This window comes from Lagenorhynchus albirostris, chromosome 5, assembly GCF_949774975.1.
Source record: "Lagenorhynchus albirostris chromosome 5, mLagAlb1.1, whole genome shotgun sequence".
Taxonomy (NCBI): Eukaryota; Metazoa; Chordata; class Mammalia; order Artiodactyla; family Delphinidae; genus Lagenorhynchus; species Lagenorhynchus albirostris.
This window is the reverse complement of record NC_083099.1, coordinates 74,009,604-74,032,311: the sequence shown is the minus strand read 5'-3', so window position 1 is coordinate 74,032,311 and position 22,708 is coordinate 74,009,604. Positions and strand designations below refer to the sequence as shown.

The window sequence follows — 22,708 nt, the reverse complement described above, 5'->3', positions numbered from 1 at the left end:
GATACTTGGTGGGGAAGAGAGGGAGCTGAGAAGTCACGCGAGGAAGGTGACCCAGGCTGGGAGTTACAGTGAGGCGGCCCATCCTCAGCCTTGGCCACTTCCAGATGATCCAAATCCAGAGCCTGCAAAACGGCAGGGGAGACGGAGACAGAGGGACAGGGAGCTACTCCTGCCAGGCTCCCCAGGCCCAATCTGGCCCTCCCGCTGCTCCCTTTCCAGAAGCCCCGTGCCCGTGGGGCTGTGGCTGGTGTGAAGAAGTGAAAGTCCAGAGCACCTTCCCATGATACACTGTGTCACCCCCAAGTGCCAGAGGTAGCCGGGCCTGGGCTCGAGTTTCCCTTCTGCAGATGTGGTAACAGCGGCTCTGAGAGGCTAGGGGCTTTCCCGGGGCCACACCACAGGGAAGCACAGACCCTGCTTTCCAACCCAGGTCTCCTGATGCCCCATCTTGGCATCCCACTGCCCGGCCAGGCAAAGGGCAAGAAGGAGAGTGTCTTTCCGTGTTGTGTTTGTCAGGAGCTGAAGAACAGCTACCTAGGAACAATTGGTCAGGGGACTTGCCCAGCCCAGATCGGCACTGCCCAGGGATCGGTACTCTTGCTTGGTGACCTAATGCTCTCCCCATCCCGGCTACTAGGGGACAGATGAAGTTCAGGCACAAGACCCTAATAGGTCCTCGAATAAGCTCCGCCCGGGGCCCCATCCACCTCAGGGCTTGTGCCCAGACCAAGGACCCTCCTCCCTGGCCACTAAGCCATGGACTCCCAGGAGGGCAGGGCAGGAATAGCCCCAAGGATCCTCCAGAAAACTCTGTCCTTACAGATAGGGAGATGGAGGCCCGAGGACTGTCCAAGGTCATGCCCACAAAAGTCATAGCATCTTCCCCACAAATCATTTTGAGGATTAAATGAGATAATACAAGCCAAGCACTTAGCCCACAGTTTGCATCGAAACGATTGTCACTATTGTTGTCACTTTTGTGAGTTTGCCTATGGGAGCCAAGTTACCAGGCCTCCAGGAGAAGAAAGAGTGCCCTTCCTGTTTACAGTCCAGGCCTCTGACCCATCCGGCCTCTGACCCACAGCGGGTGGTGGAAAGGGCTGAGAAGCAGGAGATGGGGACCCAGCCTCGCCTGGCCTCTACTTAGCTGCGTGACCCCAGGGCAAACCCTGCTGAACCTCTCCCTGAGTGCCAGTGCCTTGGTTTTCTTCTCACTGAGAAATAAGCTAGATATTCAATGTGGGAATACTCCTTCCAGTGTGGGAATCTCCAATGTCAGCAGCAAAACGGTCCCAACCAGAAGCAGCTGAGAAAGCGTGTGCCTGGCTTGGAGGAGGCCCCGGTCAGAGACAGACAAAGGCGCCCTGTGCAGGCCCTGCCTCTGGCCTGGCCCAGAGTTCTGGAGGTTTCCATGCCCAGGCCCAAGGGCTTCCAAGAATCACAGTTGAAAGTTATTACTTGAAAATTGTCAGACCGTTTACTTTGTGTTCCTGGAAGCTGTTGTCCAGGAAAGGTGGTGACGGGTCGGGAGAGAGACAGAGTGAACACAGGAAGAGCGTGGAAGACAGTGAAAGGAGGAAGAGGGGGAGGAGAGAGAGGAGATGGAGTGGAAAGGTGAGAAGAGGTGAGGCAAAGACAGACACGGACAGACAGACTGGGAGGCTACAGAGAGAGGGCAGAGCTAGCAGAAGCGGCAGCGGTGGCTCTGAGCGAGGCCCGGACACAGGGTTCAGATGACCACAGCTTTGGCTTCCTTCAGCCCGGGCACTGCCCGGCCTCGAAACAGATGCAACAGGGTGCTTTCTTAAGCGGAAACCTCCTCTCCCATGAAGGGGGGCAGAGCCGTTGGGTGGTTATCTTGCTGTTCCCTTGAACACACTCAGCCCACACCTCCATTCCCCGTTGGCCAGGGGGACACAAACATTGCTTGATTTTCTGTAAAACACCACAAACCTCCCCTCCGAAGCAGCCCTTCTCCTTTGCTCCCCGGCCACCAGGAAACCCATACCAAAAGGCAGCCACTGTGACTGGCATCGCAAAGGCCCTAGCAGGTCACAGAGTCCCGACCCAGGCATCACCTGGTTCCTAGTGCGGCGACAATCACTACCATTGAGTAAGCACCTACCACGTGCCCACGCTGGGGTCAAGCTCTCCATGTGCGCTGCACACCGAATCCTCATAAAGGCACAGTAGAGGCAATGATTCATCCCATTACACAGCAGGAAAGCAGGCCGGCCGGCCGGCTTCAGAGCCCATGCCTCAGCCACTACTCTAAGTTGAAATAAAATATAACTGCCTGTGAAGCACAGTGTCATGACAAAGGCTAAAGGAGCTTGGCTCTGCCGCTTAGAAGCAGTGCCACCGTGGAGAAGTGGCTTGTTTGCTCAGTTCGGTTTCCGCAACTCTAAGACAAGAATAACAACCTTGGGGGTTGCTGTGAGGATTAAAGGAGATCATGTGAATCACTGAGCCCAAGCCCTAGCCCGGTGGGGCTCAGTAAAGTTTTGTTATTCAGGACAGGCCTGGCACACCTTCAGCCCAGCCTCTTCCGTCCACCGCGCTCGGCCTGCGGGAACTGGAGGAGGATGTGGGCGTCGCTGGAGCATCACCTGGGTGTCAGGCACGGTGCCCGGGTGCCCAGGAGGGTCAGTCAGCGAGGGGCCTGTACTCTGGGAGGTATTAGGATTCTGGCCCCCCGATCCCATGCCGCAGCCACCTCCTCTGTCCTATCTGTCCCACCCTCAGCCACTGGCAGGGCCCCCTTGGGTGGGGTGGGCAAGGCAGGGCAGGGCAGGGCTGAGCACAAGGCAGCAGGGCGTCATTATCGCTCCCAGCAGAGCTGGGGTCAGGGTTAAGCCTGCCTTCTTATCAGGTCCCCAGGCCCTGTGCTAACACGTGCTGCCTGGCTCTCTGGGGGCTGGTAGGGGGGCCCTGAGGATGCTGCTCAAGGTCTTCCTCCTCTGAAATGGTCCCTGGAGCAGGAGTGGGAGAGGCAGCCCGGAAACAGAGAGAGCGTGCCTGGCTTGGACACCGTGTCACCCTAGGCAATCCCTTCCCTCTCTAGTGAAAATCTGTGAAATTGAGGGTGGAGGGGCAGCTGGATGACGTGACCCGTAAGTCCCTTCCAGCTCTAAAGAGTTAGGATCCTGTAGCCACCTGTGAGCTAGCCGCCATGGTCATCCTCTTTACAGACGAGGGAGCTGAGGCCAAGCAGGGGGAAGAGACTCGCTCCCATAACATACTAGTTGGTAGCAAAGCTGAGTGACACTCAGGCCTCCCAACTCCTGGCCCAACGCTCTTCCCACCCCACATACACTCTGACCTTCTAGAAGGTCATGGAGGAAAGGTGTAGAGATGACAAGGGGGTGGCTGCTTCCAGGCTCCCCCTCCTTTCTTCAGATTCCAGGAGTGGCCTGGGGACCTCTCAGAGGGGCTCCAGACATGTGGGCACCTGGCAGCCCTGCAGGGTTGGGGCCCAAACCACTCCTTGGTTCCCGTCCAAGGGAACGCAGGGACAGCAGGGCTTCCAGGCTGTGTGTGGAGAGCTGGCCCCATTTTCGGGCCCTGATAACACCCCTCCCCGTATCAGTGGGCCAAGGACTGCGAGGGGTGTGTCTGGGCATCAAGGGCAGGTTCGGCAGAAACGTGGAGGTAGAAAGGGAAGGTGGTGCAGCTCAACTGAGGCCTCCAGCCTGGCCGGAAAGAATCTCTGAGGGCGCCAAAGGCTTAGGGGAGACGGTGTGGGGAGTCACAGGAAAGGGTGAGCTAGGTCTGCTTACACCTTCAGGAGCAGAAGAGCCTGATCCGAGGGCTTTCCTAAAGAAATCCTAGAAATCTCAGGTTGGGAGGGCCCAGAGACCCAGCATCTACACCCCAGAGCAGGAGGGGACATGGCCACCTCTGAGAATCTGAGGAAGGTTACGTCCTTGCCCAGTGAGAAAATGAGGCCCAGGCTGTGGGGGGAGGTGACTCACGTGTGACTGAGGACTTGCGAGGCCCTGCCTGAGACAGAATGAGCCCCCTGTAGAGCTGGAGACGGGGACCCGGTAGGTACAGTCCTGATGAAGCAGCCAGGACCACGGAAGGACGGCAGCAGATCAGGCAGGACTGGGCCACCCCAGACTCTGTGGCCCGGCCTTCTCAGCGCCCTGTGGAGCTGGGGTTCTGGGCAGGCACCATTTGGGCACCAGTGTGTGCACATGTGCTTCATGTGGGCACCAGCCAGTTCCATGAATATCCCTCCATCCAGGCTTTGGCCCAGGTTCCTGAATCTTCTTCCTCTCTGGCGGAGACCCAGACCACCCTGAGGACTCCCATTTGGGAGGAGGACTGAGGGCCTCTCCTCACTGCTGAGCAGCCTGCGCTGAGCTGAACACACACACAGAGGCCACTCACGCAGATCTGTGTAGCACATACACCCTGGGGTCTGGGGCTCAGAAAGTCTCATGCCCTCGTCCCCTCACCCCGTGACCATGGACTGTGGGCTTCCCAGACAGGAAAACCTGCTTCAGCTTTAGGTGTAAACGTGGCCCTAAGGATTTTAAATGTGGCCACTGAGGCCATTTACAACAAAGCTGAAACTGGGCTGCCTTTTTCTATGGCAGTGAGTACCTTGCATCCCTCCCCAGAACCCAAGGTTAACCCTGAGAGAGCTGAGAAAAGGCTTGAACCCCAAGGGGGGCTTGGGACTGGGGAGACCCTGGGACCAAGGCAAAGGAGGCGAGAAAGAACTGGAGACCCTGGGTTGAATGAAGCTGGCCAAGAGCCGGAGAACCAGAGCCACAGGGGTGGGCGAGGCTGGGCATGGGGCTGCCAAAGACAGGGCGGGAGGAAGAGGGAAGGGCAGCTTTGAAGGCGTCCCAGCATAGAGAGAAACAGAGCCGAATCCTGCATCGTAGGTCACCCACCTCCCCAGACCGGGCCCTCAACACACAAGCACATGTGCACACACAGACACACACCTTCACAGGCCCCCGGGGTGCTCATCTGACCCTTTGGTGGTGTCCTTCCCTCTCACCTTCACCGCACCCCACTTCACCTGGGTACACGGGGGAGAGGAAGCAGTGTGGTCAGTGTCCATCTTCACCTCCTAAGGCAGGAATTCGGTAACTTCAGGGTGGTAGGATCCCATGGAGCACTTGACGGTAATTCAGGTTCAGATTCCTGTCCTCCCCCCACCCTGAGATTCTGAGCCCGTGGTCTGGGGCCCAGGTAATTCTGAGAAGGTGGTCCTTGGAGGGATGCTGAGTGGCCTGCTAGCTGTGTGGTGGAGAAAATAATCATAATCCTACTGGCTGCATTCATTGTGTGCCTACTGTGTACCTGGTGTTTCTCACGAACCACCTCGTTTCCTCCTGACAGCCTTCCTGGAAGGTGCCATTATTTCCATTCCCAAAGTCACACTCTGGCCACTAGAGGAGCCACAGTTTGACTTAGTTCCCTCCATTCACCCAACCTACCCACACACACAGACTCACAGAGCCTGGGACCCACGCCAGGGACAGGACCAGAACCAGCATCTGACTCCCCACAGCAGGAGGAAATGGTTGGGTGAGACCCACCTGCAGGAAAGTTGCAGGGTTGGTCTGTGACGGAGAATACTCCCACCCACCCACCCCACCTGGGATGAGACAGGGGGACCAGCCCACCCGCGAGGCTCCAGGGGGCACGGCTGGACCGGGCCAGTCTTGGCGAATTCCCAGGTGGCGGGCGCCCCCTGCAGCCAGACAGGGGTGGTGCAGGGCAGAGGCGGGACTTCGGGCTCACACCCCGGCATTGCTGGGTTTTCTCTTCCATAGTCTCCAGCCGTCGCTGTGGCTGTTACGGTTGCCCCATTTTAAGGATAAGAGCAAGGTTGAGTGTCTTGCCCGAGGTCGCAGAAGGCCCTGGCTCTTCCCTCCCAGGGGCTTCGTCCCAGCCCTTCAGAGCCCGCCTCATCCACACTCCCTCGCATCGAGGACAGACAGTGCATCAGGGCAGTTGTAGGAGGTTGGCAAAGGGTATTTAATGGGCTTTGGGCGGGGGGGTGGTGGTCTCAGCACTCCCGCCAGGCGAGTGGGCAAGGGCAGGGCACAGAGGTCTCCACAAGGGGCTCAGGAGATGAGGTTCGGCTGCGGGGGCTCCTGGCATCTCCCAGTGCGAAAGGTCAAGAGGTAGGCGGAGCCTCGTCTGGGGGCCTCTCGCAGCAGGGGCAGCACCGGGCTGGCGTGGAGCTAAACACACAGTGGGGGGGATGGGGGCTCTCCCTAAGCCCCGCCCCGCAGGCCACCCATTGGGGAGCAAGAAACTGCCCAGACTGTCACCCACCAACAGGCAGAGCAAAGGGAGTGGGATGGCACCCCAGAATGTCACTGCAGGGGCTCTGGAGGGGCTGTGGGTTACCCACCCCTACATCACTCTTAACGCTTCACTTCCACGTGGTTCATAGACTGGGCTTCAGAGTAGAAGGTGCCTTTAAGTAAAGGAATTCCCCCTCTCCCACCCCCGCCAATTATAAACCACTGGACTAGTCTCAATCCTCATAAATATCTGAGGAAACTGAGGCCCAGAAAGGGTAAGTGACTGGTCCAAGGCCACCCAGCAAGTGAGTGGTGCGGCCTTTTCCCTTTGTGTCTCCAGGGACCCCTGGTGTATTCTGGAGGCCTGTGACTCTACTGTCAACACTCTTCAGGCCTATAATGCCCCTCTCTCGAGCTCTAAGTGCTCCAGCTTCAGGGCCAGCCCAACACTGGGGGGCTTCTCCCAACACCTGTACAATCTGCAGACGCCCCCTCCCAACACACACAGGCACACATGCATGCTGCACACACACACACGCACACGCACACGCACACACTCCTCACCTCCTGGAGGGCTGCAGCCTCACCACTCCCTGGGGGCCCCTTGCCTGGTTGGTCGAGACCCAGAGGTTGGGACTGGGGGCCAGACCCAGGCCCAGGGAGGTCTGGGGGACTGTGCGCGGAGGGGCACATCGGGAAGTGAGGGTTCTGCCTGGGCACCCAATCAGGCCCCACCACTCTCTGCAGCCAGACAGCTTCGGCCATGTACCTGGGGAGCAACAAGCCAGATGCGAGTGGTTGTGGCCCTCCTGGCCTGGTCCCCCTCAGCCTGGGGAGCACACAGCCTGGGCATGGCCCTGCAGGGAGCTGTCACCAATCTCATCCAGGCTGCCATGCCCCTCTAACCCCATTTCTTGGAGCAAGAACCCACAGAGGCAAGGAAGGGGAAGCTCCAGAGACTCCCACAATGCCCTGGAGAAAACTCCAAAAGAAGGAGAATAGTGAGCGTAAGGTGCTGGGAGCTATGCTAAGGGGCCAGCGGAGACGCCCCAGCTTCACCCCGCCCCACCCGCGCCAGGGGCCACCGCTCAGGCCTCTGCTTTGCCAACTCACTTGGGTCCCAGCGGTGCACAAATTGTTAAATACCAGTTGCTGGCACAGCCGTGGTCGAAGGGGTTGTGTCCTTCCAGGTATCGGCACTGGGCGGGGGTGTGGGGGGTCGAGGACAGGAAGAAGAGCTCAGATCCAGCAGGACTGGGCAGGCCACCCCCACCGGCCCTCCCTGCACCGGTCAGCTCAGCCCAGGGCTGCAGCAAGACTCCAAGGACAGAGGAGCCAGGAGAGTCAGGCGCGGCGTCCCCAACCCACTTCTGAGCAGCTCTGGCACTGCACCCACCTCTCCTGCCTGCTCAGGGATCCCTCCCCATCACCTTGTATCCCCTTTCGCACTGTCCTCCCCCACTGTCTCATTTGGCCACACACATCCTCCTGCTACCTCCTTCCAGATCCTTTTGGATCTTCCTTTTGCTGATAAACTACTCCAAAGACAGTTCTCCACCCATGTTCCCTCAACTCTTCTACTTTCCCACATCTCATTCTTCCTCAAATTGTGCCTTCACTGAATTTCACTATCTGGAAGGACAGTTTGTGGTGCCTAATCCTATTTCCCTAAGCAAAATCACATGGCCTTGGAAATCTGGGCTGAAGCTCCTGAGCACCCAATGCTTGACCAATGTCAAGCCCAAAGGTCAAGTCCTCCCCTGGAAACTCTTGACCAGGTTTTCTCCTCCTCCCCTCCTTCTGCCCATCAGCCTCGCCCCCTCCTCCTTCCCAGCACAGGCTGAGTCTCATGGGGACCTCAAGAGCCTTAGCTACAAAGTGTTTGTCACGTCCTAAAGTGGCCCAAGAGCACCTCTGCCCACCACCAGCTCGCCTGTGTCCCATGCCCTTAACCATTGTGATTTTTTGAGTTCTCCCTACTTTAAGGTGTTTCAAGAACTTAAGGGAAACTGGCATTCTACTCTCAATTTTAATTAAATGGTTAGAAGAGTTTGATTAAACTTACAATCAGAATTTTAAATCTAGAGAAATAAATTTTGATTTATTAGATGTACACGAAGAATAGAAAAATGTTGATTGCTCAGTGCTTAAAGGGATGGGAATTGTTTAATGAATTCATAAGAACTGACTAATAAAGTAGAGCCCTTCCTCTCCCCATATGGGACCCTCATCCATGAAGGGAATCCAACAGCTCGGAAGTTCCCAGACCGTCCTCTCTCACCGGCTTCAGGCCTGGTCTCCTGCTCCAGTTCTGTATCTCAAACGCCCTCATGCTCCACAGACCAAAACCAAAGTGGGCATCTACTCGCCCCATCTCCTGCCCAATTCCCTGCTGCCTCTGCTCTCTCTCCCCTTCTTCCCCAGGGATCGGGGAGTCAGACTTCTCTCTCTTTCTCTCTTTCCTTCTCTCCCAAAGCATTATGGATTCCTTTGTTTGTAGGTTCACTCATTTGTTCATAAATATTTGGGGACCTCAACACTGTTCCAGGCATTGCTGAGGACACACCACAGACAACAAGGCCAGCCTTAACTTTCAGGGTGCTGAGGGCAGTTGGGGAGTGGTCAGGGCAGCACAGAGAGGGGATTGGTGAGAAGAGCAGGCCGCCCGGCCAACACTCCAAGGTGCAGGCAGGGAAGCAGCAGCCCAGGGCAGCAGAGAGAGCTGGACCCTGAGAGGCTGGGGAAGGGCCACAGCAGGTACGTTCTGTTTCAGATGCTGCTCTGTGCAGCCTGGAAAGATTAGTCTGAGGATTGCCCGCTGGCTTTGGCCACTTGGAGAGTGCAGCATCAGTATGACAGTAAGGACAGAGGCTGGGCTGAAGTGGGCTGAGGAAGGTGAAGAACGACGCTAGTGAGCACAGCCAATGCTTTCAGGAAATCTGGTTGCGCTGGAGGGGAGAGTACAACAGGGGAGGTCTGCGATGTTAAGGGATGTTTGCTTTGTTTTTAAGATGTGAGAGACAAGAACATGTGTACTGATGATGGGAAGGAATGGCAATAATGATGACCTATGGGGCACTTACTCACACCAGCCACTGTTCTATGTATCTCACACACATTAACCCATGCTGTCCCCTTTTACGGATGGGGAAACTGAGGTACCAGATGGCTAAGTAACACAGCCAAGATCTCCCTGCTGGTGTGTTGTGAAGCTGTGATTTGAATTTATGTGGTCTGGCTCCAGAGCCCTCGTGATCTAAGCAAGTGGCCCAGCAGAAGTTGTGGTCAAGGGATGGAGGTAAGAAGGCAATAAAGTTGAGGTGTGTGAAGAATGCCTGAAATGGGTTCTGGTAATGGGAAAGAGCCCTGCCTGGTGAATCACAGAGTGCAGATCACATTTAGGTTTCTTAAGGCTGGAGATCCTGGATTAGGACAGCCCCATCTGAGCAGGGGAGGGAGGGCAGGCCTATGGCCTGACCTGGGCTAGAAGAACCACAGGACGTGGGAAGGGAGAATGCTGCCCAGGAGAGGCTGAAATGAGGGACTGAGGCTGGAGAGAGAAGACATGCAGACCACAGGGAGCTGATGAGTCAGGGCTGCACAGAGGAGTCACAGGTGGGCTGGGAACCAAATATGGGTGGGGTGGAGTGATTAAGTGGTGACTGGAAGGATGGGAAATGGTGGGCAAAGAGGGTTCCTCTGTCCTTTCAGCTGTCTCAAGGTCTCAGGCCCCTCCCTCATTGATGTGACCTACGACAGTCTTCCTAAAACAGCCTTTAGTCAAGTCATTGCCATGTGGAAGGAATCCCATGGCAAGGGTGTTCACTTTTACCACTCCTAATCAACACAGTACTGAAAGTCCAAGACAGTGCAGTAAGAAAAGAAAAGGAAATAAAGCCATACACGTTGGAAAGGAAGAAATGAAACTGTCCTTTTCACAGATGACATGATTTTCTATGTAGAATCAACAAAAAAACTATTAGAACTAATGAGTGAGCCTAGAAAAATTGCAAGATTCAAGACTAATAAACAAAAATCCATTGTATTTTCTTATAATAAACAAATGGAAATGAAAATTTTAAAAATTATAATAGCACACAAAAATGAAATACTTAGAAAAAATCTAACACAATGTAGTCAAGATCTACACGATGAAAACTGTAAGACATTAATGAAAGAAATCAAAGAAGCCCTAAATAAATGGAGAGTTATACTACTTTCATGGGTTCAAAAACTCAATATTGTTAAAATGTCCATTTTCAAAATTGATCTCTAGGTTCAACACAATCCAAATGAAAATCTCAGCAAACATTTTTTGCAGAAATTGACAAGCCACTTCTAAAATTTATATGGAAAATCAAGGTAACTAGAATAGCCGACAGAACTTTGAAAAAGAACAAAGTTGAAGAACTCACATTGTATGATTTCAAGACAATATAAAGCTACTAAGCGAGGCAGTATGATACTGGTAAAAGGACAGAGAGTCCAGAAATACACCTACACCTCTATATTCAATTGATTTTTGACAAATGTTCAGAGGCAACTCAATGGAAGGATAGTCTTTTCAAAAAATGGTGAACAACCCATAAGCAAAAAAAAAAAAAAAAAAAAAAAACCCATAAGCAAAAAAAAAAATCTTGACCCATACCTTGCATCATATACAAAATTTAACCCCAAATGAATCACAGTCCTAAATATAAAACCTAAAACTATAAAACTTCTAAAAGAAAACGTATGAGAAAAATCTTTGTGACCTTGGGTTAAGGAAAGATTTCTTAATTACACACCAAAAGCACAATCCATAAAAGAAAAAACTGATAGAGGGACTTCCCTGGTGGTCCAGTGGCTAAGACTCTGTGCTCCCAATGCAGGGGGCCCAGGTTCAATACCTGGTCAGGGAACTAGATCACACATGCCGCAACTAAGAGTTCGCATGGTGCAACTAAAGATCCCATGTGCCACAACTAAAAGATCCCATGTGCTGCAACTAAGATCTGGCAAAGCCAAATAAATGAATAAATAAAAATAATAATAAAAGGAAAACGTATTTAAAAAAGAAAAGAAAAAACTGATAACATACTTCAAAATTTAAAACTTCTGATCTTTGGAAGACACTGTTGAGAAAAATGAGATGACAAACCACAGACACGGAGAAAATATTTGCAAACCACATGTCTGAATCCTGAATAAATAAAGATTTCTTAAAACTCAATATTAAGAAAACTACCCAATTTTTCTAATGGGCAAAAGACTGGAACAGATATTTAATCTAAGACATACTGATGGTAAATAAGAACATGAAAAGATGTTCAAAATCATTAGTCATTAGGAAAATGCAAATTAAAACCACAATGAAATGTCACTACACATTTATTAGACTGTCTAAATTTTTTAAAAAACTGACAAAGCCAAATGTTAATGATGCAGAGCAACTGGAATTCTCATATATTCCTTACGGGAATGCAAAATGGTGCAGCCATTTTGGAAGACAATTTGGCAGTTTCTTATAAAGTTAAACATACAGTTACCATATGACCCAGCAATGCCAGCCTTAAGTCTATACCCCCCCAAAATGAAAACTTGTGTTCACATGCCTGTACACCAATGTTTATAGTGGCTTCATTTATAATCACCCCAAATTGGAAACAACCCAAATATCCTTCAATTGGTGAATGGGTAAACAAGCTGTGGCACAGCTATATGATGGAATACCACACAGCAATAAAAAGGAGGAAGCTCCTGATGTGGGCAACAACATGGATGAATCGCAAATGCATTATGCTAAGTGAAAGAAACCAGACTCAAAAAGCTATGATTACATTTATGTGAGATTCTGAAAAAGGAAAAACTATTGGGATAGAAAACAAATCAGTGGGGACTTCCCTGGTGGCACAGTGGTTAAGAATCCGCCTGCCAATGCGGAGGACACAGGTTCGAGCCCTGGTCCGGGAGGATCCCACATGCCGCGGAGCAACTAAGCCCGTGCGCCACAACTACTGAGCTTGCGCTCTAGAGCCCGCGAGCCACAACTACTGAGCCCGTGTGCCACAACTACTGAAGCCTGCGCGCCCTAGAGCCCATTCTCCACAAGAGAAGCCACCGCAATGAAAAGCCTGCGCACCGCACCGAAGAGTAGCCCCCGCTCCCCGCAACTAGAGAAAGTCCGCGGTGCAGCAACAAAGACCCAACGCAGCCAAAAATAAATAAATTTAAAAAAAAAGAAAAGAAAACAAATCAGTGGTTACCAGGGGCTGCAGATAGGGAAAGAAACTGACTCAAAAGGCCATGAGGGAATTTGGGGGTGGGAGGGGTTGGGGTTGATGGAACTGTTCTAAATCTTGGTTATGGCGGTGGTTACAGGACTTATGAGTTGGTCAAAATTCACACAACTGTGCACGTAAAAGGTAAGTTTTACTGTATGTAAAGAAAAAACCCTTTCAAGGCTCCCGGGTTTCCACTGCACCAAGATTAAATTATCCACCTGACTTCTTTGCCTTTTAAATCTGGCCAATCCCAGGCAGACCACTTGCCCATGCCACAGCTGCTCCAAATAGAACTGTTTCCTCATCATCCTATCAACATTCCACAGGCTTTCAGGCTTCCCAGCTTTTCTAAAAGCTTTGCCCATCACTGCAATGCCCTTCCCTCGATTTATGCCCGTCCGAAACCACTAAGTGGCACGTCCTACCCTACACTGAAGTCCTCACTGAACTCTCAGTGCTCTCTCTGAGTCTGTGCTACACAACGTAGGCAGGCCCCTCTCCCAGAGTGTTCGCGGGTGTCTGGCGAGGGTTACTCTGATTTCCGGTTCCTTGTCAACGCAAGTGCAGGAGGCAGCCTTACTCACCTTCCCGCCCATAGCTCAAAATAATGCGCACGCGCCTAGCACACAGTAGCGCACCTTCGACGCAGCGCACCCAGGAAGGAGAGTGACCACCGACCTCCAGGAGGACGTGAGATCTGAGCTGAATTTGGGTCTGGAAGGACTAATGAGGCACCTTCGAGAGAAGTCAGGCCATCAAGGACCAGGGCGTTGCAGAAAGCGGAAAGTGCGGAAGTCCGGAAGGGGCAAGGTGACCACCCACAGCCCGATATAGTGGCGCCCCGCTCGGCCCCACGTACCTTGCCCTCGTAGGAGCGCTCGGCCGCGCTCACCGACATGGCCTGGATCAGCAGCAGCAGGAAGAGTGGCACCAGGAAGCCGGCGGCGGGTACAGCCACCACGATGCTGCGCACCGGCTAAGGAACAGCGCCTCCGGCCAGTCCTCCTCGGCCCCGCCCTTCACCCACCCCGACCCCAAACTGCCCCGCCCACGAGCCCCGCCCACCCTCTCTCTGCGCTCTATCCCAGTGTAAACCTCACCTCACCCTGCTGTCCAGGCCCCTGTGCCACCTCTAGCACTTCCCCTCCTTGACCCTGCTAGATGCTCACCCCTTCGCAGTTCCTCCTATCCCCACCCACCTGCCCGACTCTACCCACCGTCACCTAGTCCCACACTGGTCCTCCCGAGCGGCTTCGCGGAAAACCCCGCCCACCACTACCTCTGCACCGCCCCCTCCCCGTGACCCCCCTCCTCCACCGTCTCCGCCCTCCCCACAGCTCCCCTCGTGGGTCCCGCAGCCCCTCAGATACGCAATAGCCTTGTCCATGGAGAAGGGCAGGTGGGTCGTGCGCACCAGGAAGATCAGACAGGTGACCAGCATGGCACCTGAGTAGAGGCATAGTGACAGGACGAGCAGCATAAAGAAGCGAAAGTTGCGGTGACCAATGCAGTTATTGACCCACTTGCAGTGGTGATCAAAGTCCTAGGTGAGAGGGAGAGGGGGACCTCGAGGACCCAACCTCTGACTCAGGCTCCATTGCCCCCAAATCTGAGGCCTTACCCCCACCCTCTAAGCCCTTGGCCTCATGCACTGGCTCCCATTCCTAGGGAGACACTGAGCCACAAAGTCCCTAACACTGCTGGCATTTCTGTGGTTAGAGCACCATACGGCTCTGTGGCTCACATAGTTTCATGTCAAGAGGCCTTTAGAGCCGGGGCCTGCTAGTCTTCTCTGGGACACATCCTGGTGTAACTTCAGGCAGGACATAGAATATCTCTGGGCCTCTGTTTTCTTATCCACCGGATGAGCCTAATAATAACATCCTTGCCCAGCCAGTCTCCCAGGGTTGTAAGGACCAGTTAAGACAGCACATTGGTAAACTGTTGCAGGCTGTGCACTTAGAGCCCAGGAGACCAGGAGACCCTCTGGCCTGGACAGCCAGAAGAGGACAGGCAAAGTTCCCTGGCCAGGCCTGCAACCTGCCTGAGGGCCTCGGGCATCTAGTGTCAGTGAGCCCTCGATAAGTCAGGGGTATCTTTCCTTCCCCTGGCCTGACCAGGTCCAGCATAGATGTGGATGCCCCTCTGCATGTCAGCACCAGTGCAAGAAAGGGCCAGCCTCCGAGGAAAGGTGCAGGCACAGTGGCAGTGACTTGTATGAGTGACCAAGAGTGACTGGGAATTACTGCCACCCTTGGTCTTTAGCAGTCCTGGAAGTAGTTTCACACTGACCACAGGCCCCCGTGTGAGTGGGCCTCCTGGTCCCCGGCAGGTGCTGGGAGGGTAGGTGGGCAGGTGAGAGGCACTTACCTCCACACAGATGTTGCACCAGGGGCAGTGGTAGGTCCGGGGCGGACGGTGGAAGCAGCACTTAGGGCACCACTGCAGGCGGAAGGCCCTGTGGTTCACCCATACCACATGCACCATCGTGGGGCCCTGTTCATTGGAGCCTGGCATGGGAAAGGGATTGAGCAGCAGCAAGAGGCCCTTCCGTCAGTCTGCTGCAGCAGAAGGGTGTGGGCACGCAGCCCCACAGCATCACTGGGCTCCAAGAAGGGTGGGGACCAGGTGGGCAGGGGACTCCTTAGTCCCCACTGAGCAAGCTGGCCAAGCTTAGAGAGGCTGGCAGTCAAAGGGAAGGTGGGTTTCCAGCCCGAGGAGTTCTTTGAGAACTCAGGCCTTTGCCACTGTGAGCGATGCTTTAAGGAATCTGTGTGGTAGGAAGGAGGAAGAGAAAACTGAGTGGTTGTGAAGAGCTGGCTTCTCTACCCAGCCTACCCTAGCCCTCCCCTCCAAGGCTACTGGAAAACCTCCAAAGTTCTGTTTTTCCACACCTCTGTGGCTTGAGCACACGAGGACATGGGGTGAAGGGGTCCTGAGGCCCCAGGCGGGGAGATGGAAGGAGCACTTTAGGAGTCATCCCAGCAGACAGGAGCCCTTCGGGTGCTGCCTCCTTCTCCCAGGGGGCCAATGTCTCACCTTGATGCAAGATGCCAGGGTCTGAGAAGTTGAGTGAAACGAGACTGAAGAAGGTGAGGATAAAGAGGAGGCCTGTGACCATGGGAAAGGCCCATTCCCCGTTCTGGGCCAGCCACCTGCAACTGAGACCAGAGCAGGAGTCAGCCCTGATCTGGGGTGGCCTGAAGCTCCCCCAGGACCCAGTCCACCGGGTCAGGACCCCCAGACCATAAATCCTGGTCTAAATATCCAGGCTAGTGACAGATCCATAGAAACTCCACCAAAGGTCATCGAGTATTACCAGCCACCCGCAGCTCCCAGGTGCACCAAGCACTCTGTACCTCTGTGCCTTCGCACGTTCAGTTCCCTCTGCCTAGAACCTCTTCCTTTCCCTGACCCCTCTTCTATACTCTCCCTGCCTCCATACTATTGTTATGTGTTTTCCTTTCTGTTGCTCTGTAAGAAACCTGTCAGCTTGTGTGGGAGACTTACGGGAATGCGAAGAAGAGGCCACTGAAAACGACCAGCAGCACCACGTTGAAGGCGGCAAATAGGCTCGGGAGGATCCAGGGCGGTGGGGCCTGAGGCGGGCTATGGGGCTCCTTCAAGAGCGGCATGGCTGGACCTCCCATGGCCCCAGGGGAGACTAGGGCCCCCAGGCTCCCTCCCCACTGCTGGCTCCAGGGGCCCCATGGCCACAGCAGCCTCAGAAGCCACAGCCCAGGGTGGAGGGAAAGAAGTCGCAGTGTGACATCACAGAGGCTGAGGAGAGTGGGGGCTAGGGGCCCTTCAGCAGCCCTGTCTGCCATCTGTGACCGTCACTTCCAACAGCAAACCATACCCCTACTTGTGCTGGGGACAGAGAGGTCCTGCCTCTGCGAGGTTCGAGACTACATGAGATTAGAGCAACACGTGGGGAGAAGCTGGGTGATACTACTCACCGTTTCAGGCTCAGTGCTAATCAAAGCAAACGGTGTTCATTGTTCTATCTCCATTTTTACCTTGTTGTTGTTACAAAATTGCACTTTGGGGGAGGAGGCAGCTAACTCTCCTTGTTTCCAGGTTTGGCTTCACAACACAATTCTGGTCAATGAGACATAAGTGGATGTCTGAGCGTTTCTAGAAAGGCTTTTGCTTTCCTGATAAAAGGGGGAAAAGACACAGTTGGTGCAGCTTTGCCCCTTTCTTCCTGTTTTGAACCTGGACGTGCTGGGCTTGGTCCACCTCGACCCATTAGGCAATAAGTCAACATGGGACACGAACAGAATGACAATAATGACACTGAGTCACTGCCCCAGCCTTGAACCGCCTCCCTCTGAGCTGTTTATTATGTGAGAAAATAACTGGGTTTTCTGTTACATACAACTGATATTTGTCATTTATTTTAGTCACTGAGCATCTGAACCCCTCTGTGTTTGGAGGATCCCTGAACTATAAGTCTTGATGAAGGGCAAAGACTTCTCCATCCCAACTGAACCTGAAAATGCCAGATACTTGCATTCGAAGCTTCTCTTGCAGCTAACACACAGGCCTGTGACTTGGGTGCCACCAATTAGCCTCAGATCTGCTACCACCAACCAACTGAGGAGTCCACTGAGATGCAGCAACTGTCCTTTTAAAACTTAGATCATGGCCTCCGATTAGAACCTTCCAACTGCTTCCCTGCCCACTCAGAGTAAAGTTCAAAGTCCTTACCATGGCCTTCAAGGCCCTCCCTGATCTGGCCCCACTAACTTTCTGACCTCATTTCCCAACACTCAGCCTCATAGTCACTCCACACTTGCCAGGCACACTGGCCTCCATGCTGTTCCTCAAACACACGTGGTATAGTCCAGTCCTGGGTTCTTCACACTTGCTCTTCTCTTTCCCTGGAATTCTCTGCCACATATATTCACAGAACTTGTTCCCTCACTTCATTGTATTCTTTTTGTTCCAGTGGTGCCTTCTGCCATTATCCACATGCCTGCATCTCCAACTGTTTCCCTACAATAGATTCCTAACAGTTGGATTTAGGGCCAATGAATACGAATATTGAAAACATATTTCAGAGTCGAGTCGTTGCCTTACCTGACTTGGACGTGTCTCTCGCCTGCGTCCACTCTTCGCGTCCTGTCATTCCAGTCTTGTGCTGCCCAGTGCCCGCCTGCAGGATGGCCCATGAGCAGATCTGCTACTCGGACAAGTACTTCGATGAGCACCACAAGTGCTGGCGTGTCATGTTACCCAGAGAACTTTCCAAACATGTACCCTAAACCCATCTGATGTCTGAAGAGGAGTGGAGGAGACTTGGGAGTCTAGGCTGGGTTCATTACACGATTCATGAGCCAGAAGCACACTTTCTTCGCTTCATATGACCTCTTCCAAAAGGTCAACAAAAATGAAGTATATCTGGGGATCATCAATTAAATCTTTTTCAAATTTAATGTATATGTGTATATAAGGTAGTATTCAGTGAATACTTGGAAAATGTACAAATGTACAGATCGTTCATCCATGTCTCTGCATGAGCTCTATTCTTCACAGCAACAGAGCTCAGTTAAATGCAACTGCAGGTAGGTTAACTATAAGGTGGTTAAGATAAAATTTCTTCTAGCCAGTTTTTCTCTTAATATAAATGCCTGTTTGACTTTACCTGTTACTTTTGTTAAATAAAGTTTGTATGTCACATTTTAAGAAAATTTAAAATAAAACATATTTTACATTATTTACAAATGCTTTCTAGAGAGTTTGTGCACGTTTATACTATTATGACCATACCCATATCATAATACTAACACTATAATTAGGTATTAATGTAAAATAATTTCTCCAATTTTATAGATGACAAATGATAACTTGATCTTTTAATTTATATCTCCTTAAATTACTTATGAAATTAAATATTTTTATATATCTATAGGTCATTTTATTGTAGTTTTGTGAATTGCCTGAACTCTTTTTCTTATTGTGGTAAATATACATAACATAAAACTTATGTTATGTATAAACCATCACTACTATCCATTCCAGAACTTTTTCATCATCCCAAGTGGAAGCTCTGTACCATTAAACAGTAACTCCTCATTCCCTCTCTCCCCAGTTCCTGGTAACCACTGTTTTACTTCCTATCTCTATGAATTTGACTATTCTAGGCACCTCACAAAAGTGGAATCATACATCTGTCCTTTTGTATCTGCCTTATTCCACTTAGCATAATGTCCTCAAGGTTCATCCTTGAGCTTCAGCAGTCTTGGAAGTTGGTATGTTGTAGCATGTATCAGAATTTCCTGGCTTTTTAAGACTGAACAATATTTAATTGTATGTATATGGCACATTTTGTTTATTCATTCATCCTAAACGTTGATGGACGTTTAGGCTGTTTCCACCTTTTGGCCATTGTGAATAATGTTGCTATGAACATGTGTGCACAAATGTTTATTCAGGTTCCTGCTTTCAATCTTTGGGGTCATATGGTAATTCTATGTTTAGCTTTTTGAGGAATTGCCATAGTATTTTCCATAGCAGCTGCATTATTTTACATTCCTGCTAACAATGGACAAGGGCTCCAATTTCTTCTCATCCTTGCTAACACTTTTTGTTTTCTTCTGTTTTTGTTTTTGTTTGTTTTTTTACAATATCAATCCTAATGGGTATGAAATGGTATCTCATTGTGCTTTTGATGGGAGTGTTGAGTTTTTCTTTCTGATTTGCAGGAGCTCTCTTATATTAAAAATTTTGGTTGTGTTTATTGCAAATATGTTCCCAATTATTGTTTGCCTTTTAATTTTGCATGCAATATTTAGTGTATAAAGTTTTTGTTGTTTTTATATAATCAAATCTATGGATCATTTCCTTAGCATCATCTTACCTTATTTCTATGTCTTTCCCCTCCTTCTATCTGATAAATATTTAACTATATTTAACTCCTTCTATCTGATAAATATTTAACTATATTTCTTGTTTTCTTTTTCATTTAACTCTTTAACCTACCTGAAATTAATGTAAGGGTAAGATACAAGGTAAAGGTCTATCTAATCGTGTATTTTCCCCATGTCTTTATAATCAGTTGTTCCAACATCATTTATCAAATAAGCTTTCCTTTCCCTCTTACGACAGATACTAAGTTCTTCATGTGCACTAAGATCTGCGGGTAGCACTATGAGGTGCCTCCCAGAACCCCCTTCAGGAATGAAGATCTTATCCCCCCAGTGGCTAGAAAACAGCCTCAGCTTTGGGGATTGCCTCCCCTAAAGAAAATTGCCTCACCCAGGGTCCCACCTCCTTCCAGGGGCAGGTTGCATCCAAGGAGTGGTCCAACATGAGGTTATAAAGGCCCAGACACTTTGCCCCAGTGCAGGACAAATCCGAAGGGCCATCCTAGCCCCCATGTGACCTTGCAGTTGGCTGAGGCTTTTATTAGGCCCTTACCACAGATTGACTTCTCCCTTTGCTCAGCCCTGCTTCCTTCCCTTTCCTTTCTTTCCCTTGCCTTCCACAGGTGTTGGTCCCAAAATCATCCCCTAATAAACACCCTATGTGCTAATCTCTAGAGTTTGTGGACTTTTTCTTTCATTGATTTATTGAATTTAGCACCCTGTATTTCAATGTTTGTAGTTTTAGAATTCAGGAGCCTTTTTGCGTTCTTAGTTGTCATCATCTGAATCCCTAAACTTGTGATGTTGTGTAGTAAACAAAAACATCAGAACACAAAAATATTCACTAATGAATGAGAAATGAGGCCCCACTCAAATATCACCTTTCCTTTAATACTAGCATCTTCCTTTTACATCTCAACTGCAATGCAAAACAATGCCAAGTACAGGTACGATGACAACTTATTGCAAAGTGACATTTTAAATCTTGCAAAAGAAGCAGCATCTTATGATGTTGATAAGCATTATATTAGAATGCAATTTAAATTTTTTTAATTTTAAAAAACTGTATTTTTATTGAGTTAACACTGGTTTTAGCATTATATACTTTTCATGTGTAGGACATTATATTTCCAATTCTGTATACACTTACAGCATGTTCACCACCAAAAGTTTCCATCCATCAACATGCAGTTGATCCCCTTTATGCATTTCATCCTCCCTCCCGCCCCCTACCCTCTGGTAACCTCTTGGTTACCAAACCAAAACTGATTGGTTTTGGTTTGATTTGGTTCGTTTATTTATTCTGGGTTTTTTTTTTAAAGAGATAATATTATTTAAATGACCCCAAAAGTAATCAACCAATAAGGGGCTAGTCTAAAACAACTTAGAATTGAAGAATGGGATATCAATAAGGTTGATAACATGGTAGACTCTTCAAAAAAGAATGCCTAAGGCTTCACTGGTAAATTATACCAAACGTTAAAGAATAATGAACACCAGCCCTTCTCAAACTCTTCCAAGACATAGAAGAGGAAAGAAGAAAGAACACTTCCTAATTCATTATATGAAGTTAATATTACCATGATACCCAAGCCATATGAAGACATTACACACACACACACACTCACAAGATCCCACATGCCACAGGGCAAATAAGCCCACGCGCCACAACTACTGAGCTTGCACACTTCAACGAGAGAGCCCGAGTGCCACAAACTACAGAGCCCATGCTCTCTGGAGCCCGTACGCCACAACCAGAGAGAGAAAACCCACACACCACAACTAAGACAGAAGCCCACACGCCTCAGCGAAGATCCCGTGTGCTGCAACTAAGACCGACACAGCCAAAGAAATAAAGAAAATAAATGAATTTTTTTAAAAAGAAGAAATACGGTATTTAAAAAAATAATAAATAAATATCAAATGATTGAGGAGTACTAGGGAAAACTGATGAAATTTATGGTTGGTTGGTCTTTTTTTTTTTCAAAAATTACCCTTACACTGAGAAAGTCAAAACTGAAGTGATAGATGTCTTATCATGTTACCATATGGTTTTGTGGAGAAAATTAAACCCAAAAAAAGAAAAATGAAGTGAAGAATTCGTTCTTTTTCTTTAATAGGTTATCACTTTTTAAAATATTTATTTATTTATTTGGCTATGCCGCGTCTTAGTTGCAGCACGCAGGATTTTTGTTGCTGCATGCGGGATCTAGTTCGAACCTGGGCCCCTGCACAGGGAGCACGGAGTCTTAACCACTGGACCACCAGGGAAGTCCAAAGAATTTGTTTCTCTTGATTCTAAAAATCAGTGTTTGACAGCTAGCAGTCCTAAATTAGCAAGAGAAGAACCTGATTGGCTGGTCCAGCTCATCTTCCTGATACGCCTTAGCTATGGATGGCTCGGCCTTAACTAACCCATGGGTCCCACTGTATAGAAGATAGGGACTTTGGTTCGGACAGAAGTACCACATCAGCACTAAAGCCCTCCCTCTCACCAAGCCCCTGCCATTCTTCCTTCCATCATAATCCATCCTGAGGATTAGCCAGTCTCCCCTGGGCCTCCCAGCGCCTGCTGCCCGGCTGCGGAAACATGAGTGTCAGCCCAGCAGCCTTCCCTTTCCAACTCCCTCCTGCTCTTCAAACCTCCTCTCCTGCCTCCACCACCCCCGACCCCCCATTTCTGTCCCAAAGAAGTTTCAGAGAACATCCTCAGCACACTGTGTTCTCCTATAGGGAAGTCTAAAGTTCAGGGCTCTGGGCGGTTAAGCTCAAGGCCTCTCACCGGGCTAGAGATGAATGACCCAGGGAGGATGGAACACTCCTGTGGAAATGGTTGAGGAAGTTGAGTCAGCCTGCGCCTTGCTAGGGTGGGGCCCAGGCGACTGACCCTCCGGAGGTTAGTGCCCTTGTCTTATGTGTTGTGCCCTTACCTCTACCTTAGGAGGTAACTGGCCCCTGAGACTCCTGGATCACTACATTGTCCTGTCCAGAGAACTGTACTTTAGGAGAAGGGCAAAAGAGGGAGAGGGCTTTTCTTGAAACTCAGGAGATATTTTGAGGTGCTGTGGGACAGGAGTAGGGAGTCTTCTTGGTCCACATCAGTAACTTCTTCCTCTGATTGTATTTACTTACCAGCCCAGAGCGGGGGGATTTCTCTACCTTCCCAGAACTGATTCTCTTGACCCTCTCATGGGCCTTTTTTCTTCTCTCTTCCGTTTTTTTACTGTCGAAAACTTCATCTGAGCCTCAACACAGCCCCTGACCCAGGTCCCTTCTGCCTCTCTCCACACCTCCA

The 22,708-nt window shown here is 50.4% G+C and overlaps 1 protein-coding gene and 1 pseudogene across 1 annotated transcript; one reads left to right on the top strand and one right to left on the bottom strand.

Moving 5' to 3' along the window:
- Positions 1-6,092: 6,092 nt before the first annotated feature.
- On the bottom strand, positions 6,093-16,191 carry ZDHHC19 (zinc finger DHHC-type palmitoyltransferase 19). Its single transcript, XM_060149295.1, has 8 exons — positions 16,052-16,191; positions 15,581-15,702; positions 14,912-15,051; positions 13,912-14,084; positions 13,401-13,506; positions 7,392-7,477; positions 6,843-7,047; positions 6,093-6,212 (listed from the first exon to the last, which is right to left on the bottom strand). Exons 1-8 carry the CDS (start codon positions 16,189-16,191, stop codon positions 6,093-6,095), a joined length of 1,092 nt encoding a protein of 363 aa, XP_060005278.1.
- Positions 16,192-17,709: 1,518 nt separating this feature from the next.
- On the top strand, positions 17,710-17,940 carry LOC132520561 (cyclin-dependent kinases regulatory subunit 2-like; annotated as a pseudogene).
- The last annotated feature ends 4,768 nt before the right edge of the window (positions 17,941-22,708 follow it).